Source organism: Apodemus sylvaticus, chromosome 2 (assembly GCF_947179515.1).
Source record: "Apodemus sylvaticus chromosome 2, mApoSyl1.1, whole genome shotgun sequence".
Taxonomy (NCBI): domain Eukaryota; kingdom Metazoa; phylum Chordata; class Mammalia; order Rodentia; family Muridae; genus Apodemus; species Apodemus sylvaticus.
In genome coordinates, this window is record NC_067473.1 from 30,080,268 (window position 1) to 30,102,035 (window position 21,768).

At 43.5% G+C, this 21,768-nt stretch overlaps 1 protein-coding gene across 1 annotated transcript in view; it reads right to left on the reverse strand.

Moving 5' to 3' along the window:
* The window catches only part of Slc25a13 (solute carrier family 25 member 13), a 180,688-nt gene that overhangs the window by 108,986 nt on the left and 49,934 nt on the right, over positions 1-21,768 (reverse strand). The window contains exon 4 of the mRNA XM_052173222.1: positions 8,323-8,438. Coding sequence (XP_052029182.1) covers positions 8,323-8,438 — 116 coding nt within the window. The remainder of the gene's footprint in view (positions 1-8,322; positions 8,439-21,768) is intronic.

A 21,768-nucleotide genomic window follows, 5' to 3' on the forward strand; every position in this document is an offset into this window, starting at 1 on the left:
ACACAAGCCACATGTAATCATGTAAGAACCTAGGGTCAGCCTTGTGGATAAGAACCACCCTACTCTAAGATCTGAGCTCTACACGCACCATAAATCACCATAGTGGATGACGGTGAACAATGTGGACAGTAGACATTTAGCATAATATATAAATGGCCTCTCACATGCTCTAACTCAATCAACGGCAGAGAGGCCAACTCAAAGGCTTTCTTGGTGTCTGCTAGAAAACGCATTTTTCATACAGTGGAATGACAAGGTCTTCAGCCATCACATGTAAAGCAAGTCACTTATAGTGTTTGGAGGCAAACAGCAGACTGTGGTCCATGCCCAGATGTGCTTGCTTTGATCATCCACTGGGTCAATTATCATTTTCTTTCATCACCCAGAAAGCACACCCAAGCAACTCCAATGCTCCAAATTTTTTAAACAGTGTTAAGAATCTTAATTCATGCTGTAAATGCAACATAATATCTATATTGTTTAAAAAAATTCCTAAGCCAGTTTCCTTAGATGGATGTTATCAAAAATAATTTTCTCACAAAAGCATTAACATACATTTAACCCTACTTAACGGCGTCAAGAGCAGATGTGTTGCTAAAGCACACCCACAGCGAGCCCATATTAGTATGAAACTGTTTTATTTCAATTAAAATGTCTAACTATCCACCCCCAACATATACCTAAACTGTAATTTTCTCTAAGAACTTCCAATATGCACTTGATTTTTGTTTCCTTTATCAACCTATCAGAACAAATCTGCCTTGCAACTGTTGGAAGAAATCAGTCATTAGCAGCAAGATTACAGCGAATTTTCCAATTTAGAAAAACTGTATTTTTATCTCTCTCTCTCATACTGAAAGAATAATGGTATAATTTTACTATTTTTAAACGAGCTGTACAGTTTAAAATAGTCAAATTTCCCCACAGCTCCAAGCTTCAGGATTTAATGTTAGCAGTTTAGCTGCCTGTCCTCTGCACCTTCTTCAGGTTTCACTTTGCACACACGCAGGCATGAAGCACGTGCACACAGAGACACACAGACACACACCGACACACACACACACACACACACACACACACACACACACAAAGACATTCAGAAAAACACACAGAGACAGACAGACAGGCACATACAAACACACAGACACACATTCAGATACACACACAGACACAAAGATATGCAGAAAGACACACAGAGACAGACAGATAGGCACACACGCGTGAGCGCACGCACAGACAGACACACACACACACACAGATAAATGGATAGATGGACTGACAGATGGACAAACAGTAGGGGCTCTCAATCTAATCACTCTATATCCCTGTGGAGAGTGGTTAACCTCCAGGCCTGTGGTTAACTAAGAGTGACTTCACACGGCTGTTGTGATTTACTCTTCAACTGACATTCTTCCACCTTCTCAACAAGCCTGCCCTTAAAAAAAAAAAAAAGAAAGAAAAAGAAAAAAAAGGCCTTATTTCTAAAATGGAGTGATGAAGTAGCAAAAAGTACAATATTTTAGCCATTTGAGCATGGACGATTCTCAAATTATCCCACCAACTGGAAGTGCTCTCTGATACTACTATCTTTCAAAATTGAAGCCATTATGGTCAATCGTGCAAATCCGTATTTAGCTTCTCGTAAATAGCGGATTTTTGACCCAATGAACTGGAACAGCTTCTGAACAGTGTCTGCACTCTGACAGGATGCTCCTGCGTGGGGCTCGCCCGCTATCAGTGTGGAGGAGTCGGCTTACAGAGCTCATGCCCTTCTTACCTGGGGTCTCAGCCCCTCTGCAATGTGCCTGTGAGTGGAAACACTCGTCTCAAATTAAAATCTACTTACTGCAGGACACTAGGCTTCTTTTAATAACATTACCATTGTGAAATGCCAAATCTAAAATCAGTGTTAACAAAGATGCTCACAAATGACTCTTTTCACTGAGTTTTTTTTTTTAATGCCTCCAGGTTTATTTATTTATTTTTGGTTTTTTGAGAAAGTCTTTCTCTGTGTAGCCCTGGAACTCACTCTGTAGACCAGGCTGGCTGCGAACTGAGAAATCTGACTGTCTCTGCTTCCCAAGTGCTGGGATTAAAAGTGTGTGCTACTACTACCCAGCAAGATTGATTGAATGATTGATTGATTGATTTTATGAATGTGGGTACAATGTGGCTCTCTTCAGATACCATTACAGATGGTTGTGAGCCAACGTCTGGTTGCTGGGAATTGAACTCAGGACCTCTGGAAGAGCAGTCAGTGCTCTTAACTGCTGAGCCATCTCTCCGGCGCTCCTCCAGTTTTTCAGCTAGTTCGATACCAAGGATGTCCCAGCCTTTCAGCAAATCTGCCTTTACCTGAATCGTGTGCTTTCCTTTGTTAGTTCGTGTTCCTGCACAGTTAACTCTAGTCCCTTCCTGATGCTTCCCCAGCCCAGGACAGGTTGTTACCACTTATTTCCTTACTGTGTCATCTAGTCTGCCTGTTGTCCCAATGTACACCGAATCACATTTGTCACTACAGGAATTGACAGACTCTAACCTGAATCCAGGGAGGGTCCCTGTACATGTCACACGTGTCACAGAAGCAGCTTGCTGAAAAGAAACGGTCTGGAATTAAGAATAAACTAGCCTAGAACCATTTCGGCTTTATGGGTTTCGCATCGTATGACACAAACACAGGACAAAAAGCTCACGTTCAGACTTGTCTCCCAAATGCTAGTTTGAGCAAAGTTAGAGATTTCTTTTCCTACAGGGCTTGTCAGTACCTTAATAAACTTAAGTTCTTATGCTTTATGACTGCCTAATGGTCTTTTTCTCACAACCCTTGTTAACATGCACAGGAAATGCTGCACGAAATGAAACATCTTTTGATGTAAAAATTAAAGGACAAAGTCAGTGTACTTTCTAATAATGGCAAGAATGGACTGGTCTCTGCCCTTGTCATGTTCCGGTTTTGAGGCAAGGTCTCACTCTCTGGCTAGGAACTTACAATGTAAGCCAGCTGTTCTACTCACACAATAGGACACCTATTCCCTTGCTTCATGAATAGACAGATGTGTTTGAGGCCTTGCACCTCTCACAACGCCCCGCTCTGAGCATCACCATGGTCCTCATCCAGGGCTATAAAAGACCTGCACCAGCTCCAAACTGCTTTCCTACCAGATAAACTCTCACCAGGGGTCCTGAAGCTGACATTACACAGTTTCTCCTCCCTGACAGGACTGAGTAAGGAAGTCCTCTTGGTTCATCCAATTCCACTGTTGTGTAGATGCCTGGTTGTTTTTATATCTTCTTGTCTATGATGAATTTCCCAGAACACTTTGCTAACTTCTTATAGCATCTGCCGTCCAAAAGTCTTTAGGCTGCCACACCCCATTTGACATTGTTGACTTGACTTAAAAGGCTATTAGCCACACCTACATTTGATAACTCTGTGCTACGCTATGAAAAAATCTTAAAACTTATATATTAATATACAGTTCAATAGTCATTTAGATACCTTAGTACTGTGCACGTCTTCAGCTAGAATTATTTGGGGGTTCATGGCTCAGCAGACCCAAAGCCACATGTTAATGAGACCTGTAGGTTGAGGTCCCAATAGTTTTATCATAAATGTACACAGCACATACACATAACACATCACTGTAATTATTCAACTGATGATACAGTTAATAAATTACACATTGAGGGGCTGTGTGCTCTGTGCCACTCGTGGGCAATTGGTGGTGTCACTGAATGGGATGTAGAATGTGAATATCCCAGAGTTGGGACTGCCAATCTCACATGGTAGCACTATTGGCTCAGAAGACAGGCCAAAGAATAAGAAAAAACAGGAATCAGGCATCATGCTTTGGATGAGAAAGGTCACCATAGGCTTATTTATTTGAATTCTTGGCCTCCAGTTGGTAGAACTGTCTGGGTAGGACTGGGAAGAGTAGCCTTGTTAGAGAAGTAGTATCACTGGCTTTGAGTTTTCAAAAGGTTGGAGTCATTATCCATATATCTGTCTGTCTGTCTCTGTCCCCACTGCTGACACCACCTCCTGCTTGGGGATCAAGATGTCAGTACTCATTTGTTCCTTCCACCATGTCCTTGTGAGGACATCAAGGACTCTAACCTCTGAGACCATATGCCCCAAATGGTTCCTTGATCATGGGGTCTTATCATGGAACTAGAAAAGTAACTAAGACAGCGGCGGGTAGGGAAGAAGGTTCCTCATTCTGGCTAGTATTGTAGCATTACCACTTTTATAAAGACCTTTGATTTTTAGATATTGCCCTGATATGTAGTGATGTTTTCATATGGTCTGGGAAGGGAGGCATTGCCCCCATTTTATAGATGAGAAAATAAATTCAGAATGCTAAAACCAGCCAGGTGGTGGCGCAAGCCTTTTAATTCTAGCACCTTGGAGGCGCAGGCAGCTGGATCAGAAAAAACCCTGTCTCGAAATACAAACAAACAAATAAAAAGAACAGACTTTCTCTCTCTCTCTCTTTCTCTTTCTCTCTCTCTCTCTCTCTCTCTCTCTCTCACACACACACACACATACACACACAGAGAGACAGACAGACAGACAGACAGACAGAAAGACTGATAGACACCAAAGCTAAAATCATTCACCCATCCATAAACAGCTTGAAAGGTGCTGAGGGGGGAGGGGGCAGATGCTCACACTGTCTTTCTAAATTCAAAGCTGGTGCTTGTCTGCTACCATTGCTTCTCCTGCCCTAACCCCTCGCCCTCCCAGGCTCATGTGTTTTAACATTTGACTCCAGTGGGTGGTTGTGTTCTGGAAGTTTGTAGAACCTGCAGGAAGTAGAATCTCTCTGGAGGAAGTCAGTCATTCAGGGTGAGCCTTGGAGCATAGAGCCCAACCTCACTTCCTGTCAACCCTCTGCCTCTTGACCGTGATCACAGTTTATCCAGCCGCATCACATCCTGCTACACTTCCCTGTCCTGCCCGCTGCTGTAGACTAGACCCCCAGAACTGTAAACCAGAGTAACTCTCCTGTCTTAACTCTCTTTTAGTCAAGTATGTGGTCACAGCAACAAAAAAAAGTACCACTGGGTGCTTCCCCATCGGAGCCCCCTAGCCCAACTCTTGCTGCCAATATCCCCGGTCAATTTGTCCCTATGAAGAAAAGAGTGTCGTTTGTCAAGGAGCCCATGCATTATCTCTCTTTTCCTCAGCCCAGCTTCCTCCCATTTCTACTCAGGCGTGCCGAGCAAAGCAAGTAGAAAGGCACCACACTCTGTGGGACCCACGAGGTAACACCGTCCTGAGACCAGCTTCCGCTGGCCGCCATGCCACCCTGAGCCAGATGCTCACCGACTACGTGAGGATCTCACAGAGCCACTTCAGTGCCCTTCTACTGGAAGCTGTGTTTACAGAACTGCTGGGGGAACTGGGTGTCCATCCCTCCATGCAGAAATGAAGAGGGCAAAAAGCCAATACAAGAAATCAATTAGCCTAGCTTACCTCTGGGGTTCTTATCTCCACTTGTGATAAGACAAGGGGGACAACTCGGCATGGGGACAGAAAGAGCAGAGCTGATGGTGGCTATGTGTGTTTGATTGTGCTGTGTGACATCATCTGTGTTTGCCCCTACTCTGTGAACTTCCCACGACACACCAAAGCACAGTAGGAGATGTCTGAACAAATTAGAAACAGAATCCAAACATTTAAAGTGGGCACCGTGAAGGTTAATCTTCCTAACAACTTGACCGCCCTTAGCGTCACCATGCAGACACACTTCAGGATGTATTGCGAGGGTGTTTCCAGATATGTTTAACCGAAAAGGAGGTGGCCCACCTTGAATGTGGGTGGCACTGTCCCAGTGGCTGAAGATTCAGACTGAATGAAGAATGGGAAAATTAGTGGCGTGTCAACGTGTAATTATTTGCAGTGTGACAAGCTGTCTCGTGCTCCTGCTTCCTGCTCTGCTCTCCGTGCCTTCCCCAGAAGGACTAGTATTTCAAACTGTAAACAAGCAAACTAATACACACACGTTGGCCATTTCCTTTAAAGTACAACCCACATACTCAAAGGGCTCCAGGCTTGTTTCTAGGCAAGAGTGCAGCAGTTTTACAGGAATCTCCATAAGAAGCAATCATAGAACTTTCCAGAACCTCATTTTAAAAAAAAAAACTCTTTATAAAAGAATTTACCCCAACCTCAGCACCTCCAGGTCTTCCTCTTCTATACTTAGATTTCAGGGTTTTCTGTAGCTTTGCAACAAGCTTTGATGAAGATGCACCTGCCTTTTGATATTGAGAAAGGTTTCCACTGCCCAAGCACCATGTGCACAACAGCTGGTGAGAACCAGTTCAAAGCTCATGGTCCCCGGAACCATGCATCCCAAAGCAGCAAAGTGTTCCGTGAAGACAGGGCGACCACAAGAAGTACTGGGCGTGTAGGAAGCTCTAGTGTGGGTGGCTTATAATCACTGTCGCCCCAGGCAGCGGCAACCGTGGCTCACAGAGAGGAAAGGGGACACAAGTCCTTTCTAGTGGTCACCCTCTGCGACAGTCCAAGGAGTCCACCTAACTCATGCAGAGTATTAAAGCTAAGCCAGAGCAGAGGCTGTGTGAGCCATAGCCCCCGGTGCAGTATACTTTAAAGGAACATGCTAACTTCTTAAGAGAATGTGTGGGCCACCCCGGCCGCAAGCCCTTTGATCTACAAGGGTGTCCTTCCTGCCTGCGAGATAGGCTAGGGCAATGGTGGCACAAAGCTTGTGGGAGGAACCGACTAATAGCTACTTTGACTTAAGGTTCATTCCAAGATGTGGAACCCATACCCAACACTGTTGTGTGTAGGAAAGCCTGAGACTAGATAGACCAGTGACTTAAGGTAAAAATCAAACCTCTGTTTTATATATATATATAGCAGTGAGACAGAAAACCTGAGACTAGACAGCCCAGTGACTTTAGATATAATCAAACCACTGTTTTATCTATATCTATGTCTCTGTCTGTCTCTCTCTCTCTATCTATCTATCTATATAGATAGATGTATACACACACACACACACACACACACACACACACACACATATAGCAGTGAGACAGAAAACCTGAGACTAGACAGCCCAGTGACTTAGGGTAAAAATCAAACCATTGTTTTATCTATATCTATGTCTCTGTCCCTGTCTCTATCTATCTATCTATCTATCTATCTATCTATCTATCTATCTATCTATCTACCTAGATAGATAGATAGATAGATAGATGTATACACACACACACACACACACACACATAGCAGTGAGACAGAAAACCTATCTATCTATATAGATAGATAGATGTATACACACACACACACACACACACACATAGCAGTGAGACAGAAAACCTGAGTCTAGACAGCCCAGTGACTCAGGGTAAAAATCAAACCATTGTTTTATATAGATATATAAAGCAGTGAAATGACAAAGTGACTCTTTACCCCTAAGGACATTATGTTATATGGTCAGAGCCTTGCTCAGCCATCATCAGAGAAGTTTCCCCCTGCAGCAGATGGGAACAAATACAGAGACCACAGCCAATGTGCAGAGTGAGAGATCTTGGCATACTCAGCTCTTGATGCGATGTCTCCATCAAACCCCTTCCCTCAGGACTCAGAGAACTCGGAGGAAGAGGAGGCAGGAAGTGTAGAGCCAGAGGGGGCTGGAGGCACTGAGAAAACAAGGCCCTCTAAATCATCGACAGGAGCAGAGCTCACATGAGGGCAGAGACTGAGGCAGCGTGCACGGGGCCTGCTCGGGTCTGGAACAGGTCCTTTGCATGTGTATATATCAAGGCTAGTTCAGTGTGATACCAAGTTTTGTATCAATCAAGGGAGTGAGTGAGTGGGTTTCTGTCTCTCGTGTCTTGCCTCGGGCTCCTCTATTTGAGGTGTTAGTTTTTGTGTTATCATATGATATTATTGTTTATTATTATCCCTTAGAAGCCTGCTTGTTCTCCAGTGAGACAGAAAAGGGAGTGGGTCTGGATGTGAAGGGAGGTGGGGGAAACTGGGAGGAGTAAAAGGGAAACCATAGTTAGGATATATTATGTGAAGGGCGCAGAGAGAAAGAGAGAGAGAGAGAGAGAGAGAGAGAGAGAGAGAGAGAGAGAGAGAGAAAGAGAGAGAGAGAGAGGAAGTGAGAGGCAGAGAGAGAGAGACAGAGAGAGAGAGACAGAGAGAGAAAGGCAGGCAGAAAGAGGCAAAGAGAGAGAGAGAAACACAGAGAGAGACAGAGAGAGACAGAGAGAGAGAGAGAGAATGTGGGTGTCTTTCATTCCGAAAACAAAGAAATGCTCCCCCACTGCCTTCCTTACCAAAAGTCACCTCTCCTTTGCCAGCTTTGTCAAACAGCTGGAATGCCACCATAAACAAGGCATCTGGAGCACACAGGACAGATTCAAATGCGACAAATTCTTGGAAGGATATTAACCTGCAATATAAAATAAGCAAATACATAAAGTCAGTCCCCTATAGAAAATAAAACTGTACAATCATACACTAAAGTCACAATATCAGATGCCACCGTTGACCCATAAAATCCACACAGCTTCGCACAGCTAGCAAGCACGCAGCATTTGCGTGGGCATCCAGTGTGAGGGAATCAAGGGAAGGTGTGCTAGGAGCATGTGGGCAAACACTGACTGGAGTGGGATTTCTGACCTAACTGTCACCTGTGCCTCAGGCCTCAGTTTTCCCTTGGCTCGTTGTTGGGTCCTGTGTGGCTGAAGCTTGGATACTTTATAAAGTGATGGCAAAACGGAGAAGCAGCCCCATTCCTTATAAACAGCTTTATATACCAGATACAACGAACTCATAAGTTCTCAATCATAACTGCCGCTTCTGACCACACGTGAGGTAGGGATGCTACAAAGGGAAGTTCAGCTAGATCAGGCAGGTCATGGGACTCATGAAACTTCTGTGACAGTATACAGGAAAGACAAATCCAAATGCAGAGACCAATACAGTGAGAGTAGACTTATGGCAGAGAGTAAAAAGGGGGAGGGTGTAGTGGGAAATATTAAAAAGGGTCAGCAAGTTCCTGCACTATGCTGGGCACCGGCGGGCCATATGGCTCCAGCCAGGAGATCTCAACTGGGAGGTCTCTCTGGGCCAAAGCTCCCGAGTTCCCTTGGCCGATCGCATCGTTGCCACGCCAGCCCCACACAACGATGGTCCACCCCAAGGTCAGCCACCACAACATCTAGCAACCCCATAGAAACAAAACACCTGGAAGACCTGCAGACATCCCAAGATACTGCTGGCAACTCTCTGACCCGTGCAGTCCTTCCGCCTCTGCCTTTACACTAGCCTCATCAGGACTGATTGCGGTCTTCCCAGCTCCAGTTCGAGGCTGCCCGTTCCTTCTCGGCCATAACCCCCTGGGGTCAGGGTCCAACATTCCAGTAACCCAGTAAACCAAAACTTTTGAAGTTTATAATTAACCAGCCAGATTTATGTATCAATAAATTCTCAATTCACGAGATGCCCATACTATAATTTCAGAGCCAATTGATTAAATGATAAAAGCTGCCCACCTAGATTAGACAAGTTATCCCAATTATTCTATCCTTTTTGCCTGCAAAATCTCAGCAGTTAGATTTTTTTTCCTCTTGCAGAGACTGAAGTCCAGTTCCCAGCACCTCAATGGCTCTCAATGGCCTTTAAGTCCAAAGGATCCAATGGCCTCTTCTGGCCTTTCACCCACATGTGCATGCATGCATGTGTGCGCGCGCATGTGCACACACACACACACACACACACACACACACACACACTCCTTAAAACATTTTTGTACAAAAAGGTTTGCGACAGAAGTGAAACAAAAACTGGACCTTAAAATAGAAGGTCAGTTCGGCTGTGCAGGGAGATGAAGGAACCAGAGGCCTGACTCAGGAGCCAACAAATGGACATGCACATGCAAATGGAAACTGTAATTGATTTCTACCTGGAGGATGGAGCGCATGAAAGAATAGTGTGCTAGAGGCCAGCGGTGACCTTAAAGGCAAGAAAAGGCCACAACATCCTTCTGCATAAAAAAGCAGAGAGAGAGAGAGAATAGAGGAATGTCACATGACCAACTCCATGCCTGAGGAAGCGCTAGCGTGACAGGCCATATGCCAGAGCTCGAGAGGAGGGAAAGGCTCCACGAAAGACTTCCTAGGAACAAAGGTCTATGTTGTGTTATAAAGGCTCAAATATTTCAGTAATCTACCAGGAAAGTCCAAGTCTCTGGAGGTCATGAGAGAAGAAAATGGGAGTCTTCCCATGTTTCTCAGAACACTTAATTCCTCCGAAACTTCCGTAGAGAAATATATTTGTAGACAAATGTATTTGTCTGCAAAGTTAACTCAGCTGCTTCCCAGAATGTCACCTGGCCACCACAATGTGACAAAGAAAGGTAAACTCCAAGCGTGTTCCATTCAGCATCTCCCCAAAAGACATCTTTCAGAATGGGTGGAATACTCGAGAATAAGAAGCCATTTCAAGAGGATACCTGCCCAGACCAGGTCTCACAGGAATAGACCAGGGCAAGGTGCGGGGTAGGGGTGGGAGCAGGCTGGACTCAAACGTTCTCGGCTAAAGTCAGGAGATAGTCAGAGCATACACAACCCAGGGAGCACAAGGGTTGTGCATCAAAACCAACAAAATAATGTATAAGGAGAGCAACGAAGGGAACTTTCTTTGCCGCAAAAGAACTTGGAATGGCTTCGCCAAGTCATGGTATTTAAAACATACTTTTTAAAAGCAACTAGATTTTGGAGATCACTTATCTCAAGCTCTTTCTGCCTTTGAAGAAACAAACTGAAATTATGGGCCTCTGGCATTTTGTACTCCAGAGGGGGAAGACTAGCCGTCCATCTGAAGGGAACTAGAGAGAACAGGCCAACAAGAGCATCGCACACGGGGAGGGCAGCGGGTGGAAACGGAAGATCAAACTGTGCATGCAGAGGACATTGTTAGGAGCCAGAGAACACTTTGAGTTGTCACTCCAGACATACAAGTCAGGAGATGGACCTCCATGGGTCACTGACAGAGAGACATCAACCCCATGTTTTAAGTTAAAGTCAAGGTGAAGTCTCTGCTTATGAAAGACCAAAGAGGAAAATGAATTTAAAGGATGGAAGCATTGATAGGTTTGACTAATACCTAGAGTAGGTCAGAGCCACATGTGTACTTGTGGGAGCAGAACTAGAGGACAGAACTAAGACATGGGGTGGGGCTATGGTGGCCACTTTGGTCAGGATGTGACATCAGAGAATAAGCAGAAGGACAGAGACCAGGAAGCTGCCACACCTCCCTGTAGACTGATGAGTTAAGTGAGGTGACGGGAAACACTATCAAAGGACAATGACCAAGAGGCTCTGCAGTTCCGTGATGCTAACACCTGAGTGCAGGCATTTCAGATGCTGGGGGTGTACAATGAATGATGTCTCCCCAAAATGCTAATCCGCAGAGCCTAGCACACGAGCTTACCTGGACAAGGGCTCCAGCCACTATGATTAGCGGGAAGAGGAGTTGCTGGAGTATGATGATTAGCTGAGCCAATGATTTGAAACCTGGACACACATACACAGGGTGGGGGAACACTGTGTGAGGACGGAAGAAGAGGTCATGGCTATGGGTCTATACTAAGTCAAGGAGCACCAGACATTGCCGGCTCACCAGCCCCATCTTCCAGGAGCTGGAAGAAAGGCACAGAACAGATTCTCTCTCATGTCCTCCAGGAGAGAAGAGCCTTCATACCTCTTACCATCCAGGGTACGAAAAATTAAACTTTGAAAAAGTTTAAGACAAAATGCTTTTAGTACTTAGTTACAGTGCCTGAGAACACTTAATAGAGAAGCAAAGATTGGAAGCAAAGACCTGGGTGGGAAGGGGTTAAAGAAGAGTTACTGAAGGCGTGGCTGACACTGTGATAAGCATCTCTGGTCATCTTCCTTAGAATGCTCTAATAAAGGATACCTCTGAGGAACTCATCGATTGATCCATCCTTCCCAAAGGACTACAGGGAGTGGGGTAACTATCTTTCTGCTTCCTCCTTGCCATGCGCATGACCCTTGACCCCTACGCCTGCTGAGGTTACCAGAGGCCTTGCATCTACCCTGTCTGTTCACCAGGAGGCCAGTGGGGAGCCAGAGGAGGGTGGTTATCCTGCTGAGACAGTAAGCACACACAGTGTTAAATCAAGCTGCAAAGACACCAAGCTCATCTAGAGAACCACACTGTGTGGAGTGTGGAAAAGAAGCTCTTGTTCTATGGGCTGAATAAGGCTTAAAATTCAATAAAAAGAGCATCCTGCCTGCCTTGGGATGATTAAAAGGCCCGGAGACTCTGTAAGTGTGTAACAGGTTCTACTCAGCTGTCTTAATGTTACTTCAAAACCATAACGGGCCTGTAAAGACTGGTATTTTAGGCATGTTACTGATACCAAAAAGGTATGTAATTTGGTAATCCTATTAGATACAAGCATTACACCTCTAGGTAGGAGGTATACAGAGGAACCATGAAATCACAATGTACTATTGTTCATCAAGATCATTCTGGATTTTCCAGGTAATCTGACTAGAAGGCCATGGGAATAATTATACAGTACCATGTTCACTTACAGAATGGTTTCCACAAACATCTATATTTTCATATAAACACTGCTTCAACCTTACTTTACAGGTTTAATGGGTATTAACGTAAGTTACAAGGAAGAATACACGCTTCATCAAGTTCAGACCTGGCTGCTGAGCTCGCTGGCTTCCTTTTCCACCCCCCCCCCCAACTGCCAAACCTTCTTTCAATGTATTAGACGCCCTTTAAAATAATCACATAACTCTGATTAACTCCATGACAAGTACGTATTGAGAGGTATTCATGTCTGCACTCACAGCCAACAGTAGGATGCAGTCAATGAATGTGGAAAGAAACACAGAAGTGACGTCCCATGACGTGACTCACAGGTTAGGGGACAATGCGTGTTTAAATAACCAGGGCATTTTTCTAGCATGTCATTTGGAATTTCTAAAGCACCAGAGCCACTGTTCCCTTCTACCACTTACAACAACAGCAACTCTACAGCTGCCTAAAGTCCAGATGAAACAGCCCAGACATTGCAAGCCACTACAAAACACTTAGCCCAAGGGGCACTGGGATAAAAATGGATTGAGTCAGGCAAGATTGACTTGGGGGCTAAAATACCCTTGTATTGTATAGTCCAATACAAGGGTTTGATTCCCAGCACTCACATAGCAGCTCACAACCATCTCTAACTTCAGTTCCAGGCAATCTGATGTCCCCTTGTGCACCAGACCCCCACATGGTACACAAACATGCCTGCACACAAACATGCAAGCAAAACATCTATGCACACATTGTCATTAAATAAATAAATCCTTAAAAATTCAATTTTAAAAATGGATTGCATATGAACAGGTCAAAATGGAGCCCCATTTCTGTTTTAATTAGCACATGCTTAAAGAAAGTAGAATCCATTGCTATAGTTTATAATGAAGCAGACACTATCAAATAAACAGATACTAGATGGCTACCTACCAAAGTACAACCACATTTTTTAAAATCTCAGTACAACTTTGGGTCTTCCGGACAATCCCACCTGTGCAATACACAGCTCTTAATCTAGTCTCATATAAGAGAACTCAGAACCAAAGCTATGTTGTTATGAGAAAGGAGAAAGGTAGGCAGTAATGTCAGAGAACTAGAGATAGGTCAGTGAGCTCACAGAGAAAGCCTAGTGTTATGTTGAGAGAAGAGACAGAGAAAATCTTGCTGAAATCTGAGGATGGGGGAACATGGGGTTGGTCTCAGTGTGAAGAGACAGGGAGTGGAGAGAATGCACAGTAATGAGCCTGTGGCAGAGCTGAGGTGAGGTGAAGGCCAAAGCTGGGAAGTTGCTGACTGATGCACTACAGTATGACTTCTACACTTCCCTGTTTGTGAGGTAGGCAGAGGTGAGTGCTAAAAACACAGATGAAAGGGGTTATCTCTACTCCCCAAGATGGGTGGTGGGCCAGAGGAGCAGCAAGTAGTCCAGGAACCAAAGAAGAACGGCCCAGAAGAAGAGACACAAAGGGAAGCAGCTTGCTGGGGTGCAAGTATGTGGAGCTGTAACTCACACATTCGAGCTGGTAGCCAAGGCTTGATCATTTCATTGACAAGTCCATGCATTCTCCAAAATAAGCAAATGAGTTGAAAGGAAAAGGACTAGATGTGAGGATGTCTTGGTAGGATCCAAAGAACCAGAAAGGCCGACATGAGAAAGAAGGGTAGACAATATAAAGTATTCATCTCTTAAGGACAATTTGGAAACAGAGCAAGAGTCTTAACATGTCATTACTCTTTGTCATAGTTGCAGTTTCTACTGCTGTGATGAAACACCATGACCAAAGCAAGTTGAGGAAGAAAAGAGTTTATTGGCTTCTGCTTCCACATCACTGTTCATCACTGACGGAAGTCAGGACAGGAACTCACACAGGGCAGGATGCTGGAGGCAGGAGCTGCTGCAGAGGCCATGGAGGGATGCTGCTCACTGACTTGCTCTCCATGGCTTGCTCAGCCTGCTTTCTTATAGAACCCAGAACCATCAGTTCAGGAATGGCACCACCCGCAATCACTGAGTCCTCCTACACCAAACACTAATTAAGAAAATGCTCTATAGGCTTGCATATAGCCAGATCTTAGGGAGGCGTCTCCTTAATTGGGATGCGGCTCCTTAATTGAGGTTTCTTCCGCTTAGATGACTTTAAGACATGTCAAGTACACATAAAGCTATCAAGCACATTCTTTGACACCACAATCTCACTTCTAGTAATTTATCATATGAGAAAATTTAGTGAATATGCACAAGCTTTAACGCCCAGGAATCCTCACAGACATTCATTGATATTAACAGAAAAAAATACACAAAAAAAAGAAGAAAGAAAGAAAGAAAGAAAGAAAGAAAGAAAGAAAGAAAGAAAGAAAGAAAGAAAGAAAGAAAGAAAGCCCTTCAACCTACAATATGTGCTAGGTTTACCAAAAGAACATTTATATATACAGTACTACCTACACACCAAAAAAATGCTATAAACACACCTTGGCATTAAGTTAAAAATCACTTAAACCCATTAATTGATTCCATTAGCAGGGCCTGCTGGTACCTGCGTGCTATCGAGCACTTAGGAGTCAAAGGCAGGAGGATCTTGGCCTGAACTCCAGGGGGAATCCTGGGAAAACCTAGGCTGTAGGGTGAGACCCCTAATTCAAAAAATCCAGCTCCAGAAGGCTCAACAGGTTGATAGTGCTTGCTCCAAGCCTGCAGAAGTGAGTTTGAGCTCTGGGGCCAACATAGTGATAGGAGAGATTTTTACAGGTTATCGTGTGCCTTCAGCAAGTGCAATTACACGCATGTTCACACACACATTCCCCAAGATAGCTATAATCAAAAAAAAAAAAAGCCTCCAAAATTAAAAACAATGTAAAAAGCCAATTTATTCCATTTTGCTAAAAGTCGACAAAAATATTTATATAAGCACAAAATCTGAACAAAATTTGAACCATGCCTATCAAAGTGTTAACCGTATATATCTGTCATTAAATTATTTAAAATATAAGGCTTTTTCTTCTTTTTTTTTTTCATGATCATATTTTCGAGTTTTATCCCAATAATACATGGAGCATACTGTTTTTTTCAACAAGAAAAAAATTTAAATTTACACAAAACCAAATAGCAAAAGTCCAAGCTTTGATGCGGGCAGAGGGGTTAAGAGAGAGGTAAGAAGACAGGATGGAAAAGAAGCAACTTCTTGGAGGGCATCGCAGGAACTTCAATTATCCAAGGTGGGCAGCTCTCCTCTTCCTCCCTGCTGGGCTCATTCCAGTCCTGCGGAGGCTGAGACCCCACGTGGTCCTTTCATCTTCTCTCAGCCCCTATCTCCAGGCCAGTTCTGCGGCTCTTAGAATTTACACAGCTGCGCAGGAGGCTCTGATCTGCTCAGACATTAGGAAGTTTGAGTGTAGACAATGCACCATATCAAAATCCAATTACCACTTTACTCCAATTCCTAACCACAAGAGGGCTTCCCAAAAATAACTTTTGCTTATTACCCCCTTCTGTGCGCTGCAACAGAAGCCAGGCAATTGTCCGGGATTAGTGCAGAGATAAAAGTAAAACAGTAAAATCTAACTCGAGAAGCAGAGTTCCAAGACCACCCATGTTCAAGTACTGTGGTTCTGAAGAGGAGGAGGAGGAGGAGGAAGAGGAGGAGGAAAAGGAGGAGGAGGAAGAAGAGGAGGAAAAGGAGGAGGAGGAAGAGGAGGAAGACGAATCTCACTTCATGTTCTCCAGCAAAGAGCCATGGGCTCTATAATGTTAGCATCTTTTAATAGCTTTTTGCCTTTCCCAGCTCTGTTCCTTGAATACCTTGCAAATAATGCACTGGACAGGTATGGTGATCACACTCTAGGCTATGTATGTCCTAGACACAAATGACTACAATGAAAAGAATCTGGGTCATCAAGGAACCACTCTTTAGTGGAGGGGTAAAGCAAGGAGCACGAAGTTCATCCCTGAACCAGGTGACAAAATGTAAAAAATCAAGGAGAGGTGCATGAGAGCTGTGCTGGGACCCCAGGTCCGGGAACTCTTTCTTCTTCATTTGCGTGATGAGCCCCAAGTCCTGCGCTTCAAGTCTGTGGAGACTGAAAATCAACATACAATTTAGAGCAGAGGTGAGGATTCCTTGTCTGAATGGTTAGTGGAGGCATATAGCAACCACGCAAGGGGCTTAAAAAACCCAAGACTAGCTAGCCTCCCTGGGGAAAGATGACAGCCAGTGGCTACAGAAAGAGTAGCAGGGCCATTCAATGACGTTTATACCTGTGTACCTACAAACAGCATCACTGTAAAGTGTTTACAGGGAAGTAACATGCCTTGCCATTAGAAAGACCCCTTGAGCCAGTACTGCATAGCACATAGACCAAGCGGCTCTAGTTGATAGCAGCAAAGAGAATGTGGTCACATCCAGGGTGTATTTGCTAAGGCAGTCTGGAGGAGTCTGTTCTAGATGTCTGGTTAAACCTCTGTCCTTCTGGATAACACCTGGAAGCCTGTGGCTGCAGGGACAGTGGCAGTCAGAAGACTGATAGGACCAAGGATATGGGAACTGCCCATTAGGTAGGTGACAAGGGAGATCACACACAAACACTCTAATTAACAGGCTGGCTGGTGGTCAGAGAGCCTCTCAGCCCTAATTATGCAAATTCATATGCAGGATTTAACTGACGTTTAATGTTTAAAATGCGCTCGTAATGGAGTACTATTCAGCAATTAGAAACAATGAATTCATGAAATTCTTAGACAAATGGATGGAGCTGGAGAACATCATACTAAGTGAGGTAACCCAGTCTCAAAAGATAAACCATAGTATGCACTCACTGATAAGTGGATATTAGCCTAGAAAATTGGAATACCCAAAACATAATCCACACATCAAATGATGTCCAAGAAGAACGGAGGAGTGGCCCCTGGTTCTGGAAAGGCTCAGTGCAGCAGTGTAGGGCAAAACCAGAACAGGGAAGTGGGAAGGGGTGGATGGAGGAATAAGGGAAGGGAAGAGGGCTTATGGGACTTTCGGGGAGTGGGGAGCCAGGAAAAGGGAAATCATTTGAAATGTAAATAAAAAAATATATTGAATAAAAAAAATAGAATAAACTGCTAGGTCTAGTCTGGGTGATAGATCCCAGATACAGAAAGAAAACAAAGAAGAAGCAGCGGTGCACTGCTTTTACTTTCCAAGCCAGCGGGAATAAGGTGGAGCCTAGACTAAGTTCTAGCCTTACCTCAGCTTCAGCGCCCAGTAGCCTCCTCTCCTAGTCCATGAGGGGTGTGTCTGCCTTGCCTGCCCTTCCTCTCCCATGTGGGGTCCACCCTGGCTCCAGCATGGGCTTGGCCTCATCCGGCTGGAGGCCAGTGTGACTGAATCACAGATCAGCTGAACTCTGGTTCAAGCCTCACTGGAGTGGCAGCCAAGGGCCTATTTAAATTCATTGGCTCCAATGAAACCCAGCAGATCACAAACCATTCACTCCGGCAGGCTACTACCTGGTTCTCAAGCGCTATTAAAGAAGTTTATTAGTGACTTTACTGTGTTGCTATCATGAATTTGGTCTATAAATACCACCTCTGCATACATCACTGCCTCCATATTTGCAATAGCAGGTAAATATATATGCTTTGGTAACTGTGAGCTTACCACAGTGAATGAGTCATTTACACCGTCCACCCTACCTGTGTGCCCACAGCCTACAGGTCAAGCTCCTCAGACTGACAGTGTCGACCAGGGAGATGCTATTTCTGCACCTTTAACATTTCCTTCCATGCCAGAGGTTAGTGACCAAGCACTTAGACCAATGTGACTCACTTCTCTTGTGCTTCTCCTTGGCCGATATTCAACACTAAGCCATGTCTTCAAACAATACACTTTTTATATCCCATCCTTTCTTTCTTTCCTGATGAGGTAACTACTGACCAGTGATCTTGGGGGAATCTGTGTCCCTGTCCAAGCTACATCCCCAACATTCTACCTTTCAAACTTTGAGGTATAAAAAAGGTCTGACTATGGCCCATTTCATCCTAAAGAACACCAAAAGCCTTCTAAACTAGAGGCAAATTCTGTCTCCATCATCTCTAGATAAATAGATATCAATGGTAGAAAAATGTCATTTCTAAAACCTGAAAATTTGGGGCCAGAGAGAGGGATGGCTCAGCACCCTCCTTTGGCCTCCACAGATATCAGGCATGCACGTGGTGCACATACATACATGCAGGCACACACAACATTTAAAAACTTAAAGAAGTTTTTGAAAAAAAATGCTGAAAACTTACCTTATCAAATATTATATTATTCCAATTGCATACAGTTACAAATACTGCAAGCAGAGCGATAAGTATATATCACAATCATATATGTGTATATATATGTGTCTATGTGTATATGTATATATGTGTATATGTGTATATATGTATATATGTACATATATGTACATATATTACATTATTGATATTTTAAGATTACCCCAAGTTTTTTTAAGGAGAACTGTGCTGAACTTAACAGGGAAGAAAAAGAAAAACAGCTCACTATGAAACCCTTATGTTAATTTCTATATTGTTTTTAAGAAGACACTAAGGAAGGAGGGGAGGGTAACTGCACAGCCTGTTGGAATAATGACTTACCCTAACTGCAGGGTTTTTAAAGCACTGATTCTGACATCTTTTCTGCTTCTTTAGTTAAGGCTGGATGAGAAGGCTTCGACTTTATTAAAATAGCAAATGAAGGGTAATGGGAAGATTACGGCACAGAAAAGCAATCGCTCACAGAGAAGCCAGCAGGTGAGCCATCTGTCAGCTGCTCTAAGTGGCCACTAAGGTTGTTGATTCTCCAGTCTCCCATTCTTGTCTTGCCTTCCCTCCAAAAATGGAGTGGGCAGGCAGTGAGAGGAGAACAAGCGAGGGAAAAAGAATGCAGTAGGGAAAGAGCAGCTCAGGTGGGAGGGAAGGCTGGGACCCAAGGAGCCTCCCGTGACCACTGGTGTGCCCTGGCCGAGTGGCGAGCAGTCATTTCAAATGCACAGAGACCAACCAACATGCAGAGCACAGGCTGCAAACTCTGGGCCCCCTGGCCTGAGGGGAGAAGCTCCTGAGACACCCCAGCCTGCAGGTCGGGTGCAGCGAGGAGTGATTTTTATTGGAAGACACTGCTGTTCTTGGTGGATTTTTCTGAATGTCTGAACCCAAGTAACAATAATTCAAACAATACTCTAAAACTAACAAAAGGCCCCTAAGCACACAAGGAAGTGACAAGGGCAAATAGCTGGAGTTTTTTGGTTCCTTGGTTGAGATTTTTTTGTTTTGTTGGTTTTCTTTGTTTGTTTTGTTCTGTTTTTGCTTCTGCCAGTGGTGAATTCCTCTTTCACCGTCACTCTGCTTTAGAACGTACAACAAACAAGCATCAACTGAAATAATGATTAAACATATGAACCCGTTAGACTGATTTCCCATGAGCGGCATTTTTTTAAATTATTTACAAATATCTTAGCATTTTCTTTTATTCAATTGTAATTCCTATATTTGGGTGAAAGTACTCCAAACTCGCTCTTGGTGTGAACGTGATATAAACCCCAGGCAAAGCAAAATGTAAATGACAGGAAAAACCCCTATCATTTTAAAAACATAGACTGATTTCATGGTGTGGACAAAAAGAAATAAAAGTACATGGTCTTGGGCCAGAATACCACCCCAAATCCCACATTAATATCTGCTGTGCCAGCTGAATTCAAATTAACCCAATTTTTACATGTTAATTAAACCAGCTATTTTCTTCTTATTGTATTTTTGCTTCTTAAATAGTAGAGTCTACAAGTGATTCCCAACAGACTTGTTCCAACAACAATGACGTATTCATTTACTTCTATTGTGACCATACAATACAGTAACTGAGCAGTAATTTTTCACAGTCAATTACATGTGTGGTTCTTTATGCTTAAAGATGCTGAAATAATGTGTACTATAGAGCCATATGCCTGAGTCTCTAGCCTGCCAGAGGCAGTTGCCTGGGTAACACATTTTCTCTCCAGTTCAGCATAACCCTTCATTGAATATCATTAGGTGTCATTAAATAGCAAACATTAACATGAACTTCAATATACAACTTGCATAGAGTCATTTTTCCCATGTAAACAAGTATTCCATCAGTTATAATAAGTTTAAAATATATTATGATTTTCTATATTTAAGAACATGAAAAGGTATCCACGTGTTGATCCTAAATTGAATTTGCACATTTTTTTTTGGTCAAATGAAAATTCAGACTGAGTTTCAGGGAAAACCCTTCTCATCGCAAGGTCTTAACATCCATGTAAACAGAGAAGGCTAAAGTGTTTTCAGTTTATTCAGTGTAGTAAAAAACTGTCTACTAAATCTCCATCAAAGTGTTACATTCTTTTTTGAACAGGAATGAGGGAGACAATGCACACACCTTCAGCAACAAAACAGATGTGGAGAAGGGGCTTAGAGAGCATGAGGCTTAGAAGTAAACAGAAAGTCAGAGCAGTTTCGCGCATCACCTAAAGCACGCTGCTAGATGGGCTGAAGCATAGCCGACTCACCAAAAACTGCACGCACTGAAGGCATACAGCGCATTTTCAAATGCATACACATTCAAGTCCTTAACATAATGAAACTAATTTATGTATCTATCACCTCAATTATCTCACATAGTTAAAATATTTTAAATACTCAAAATTTAGTGAAGTGCCACATAGTTTCAATTACAGGAATAACTGGTTTGTGTTCTAGAAAAATGCTCGATTTGACATAAGTAGCCATTCTGCATGATATGTAAAAAAAAAAAAAAAGTTACCCTATGGCACTATGAGCAAGCATGTGTGTCTACAGAAACAGTGTGTTTCTTGCTGTAAACTGTCTCAAATTACATAGACACCTCTTCCCAATTGGCCTGCCCATCCCAAATCACAGAATGATGTGACTTTTGAGACATATCATGATTGCACATAAACTCAACCTCTCAGCTTATCCACAAGCACGATTTTTACTCTGCCAACGCATTGTAAAGAGCCTACAAAAGTTCACTGTTGGTTTTAAAGAACACAGAGAAAGACGCTCCCTGAGCCATACTGCTACTTCTCTATATTTTCTTACAGCTTCAAATACAGGAAGAAAGCCTCTCACCTCGGAGAAAGGCAAAGCAGATGTTTGG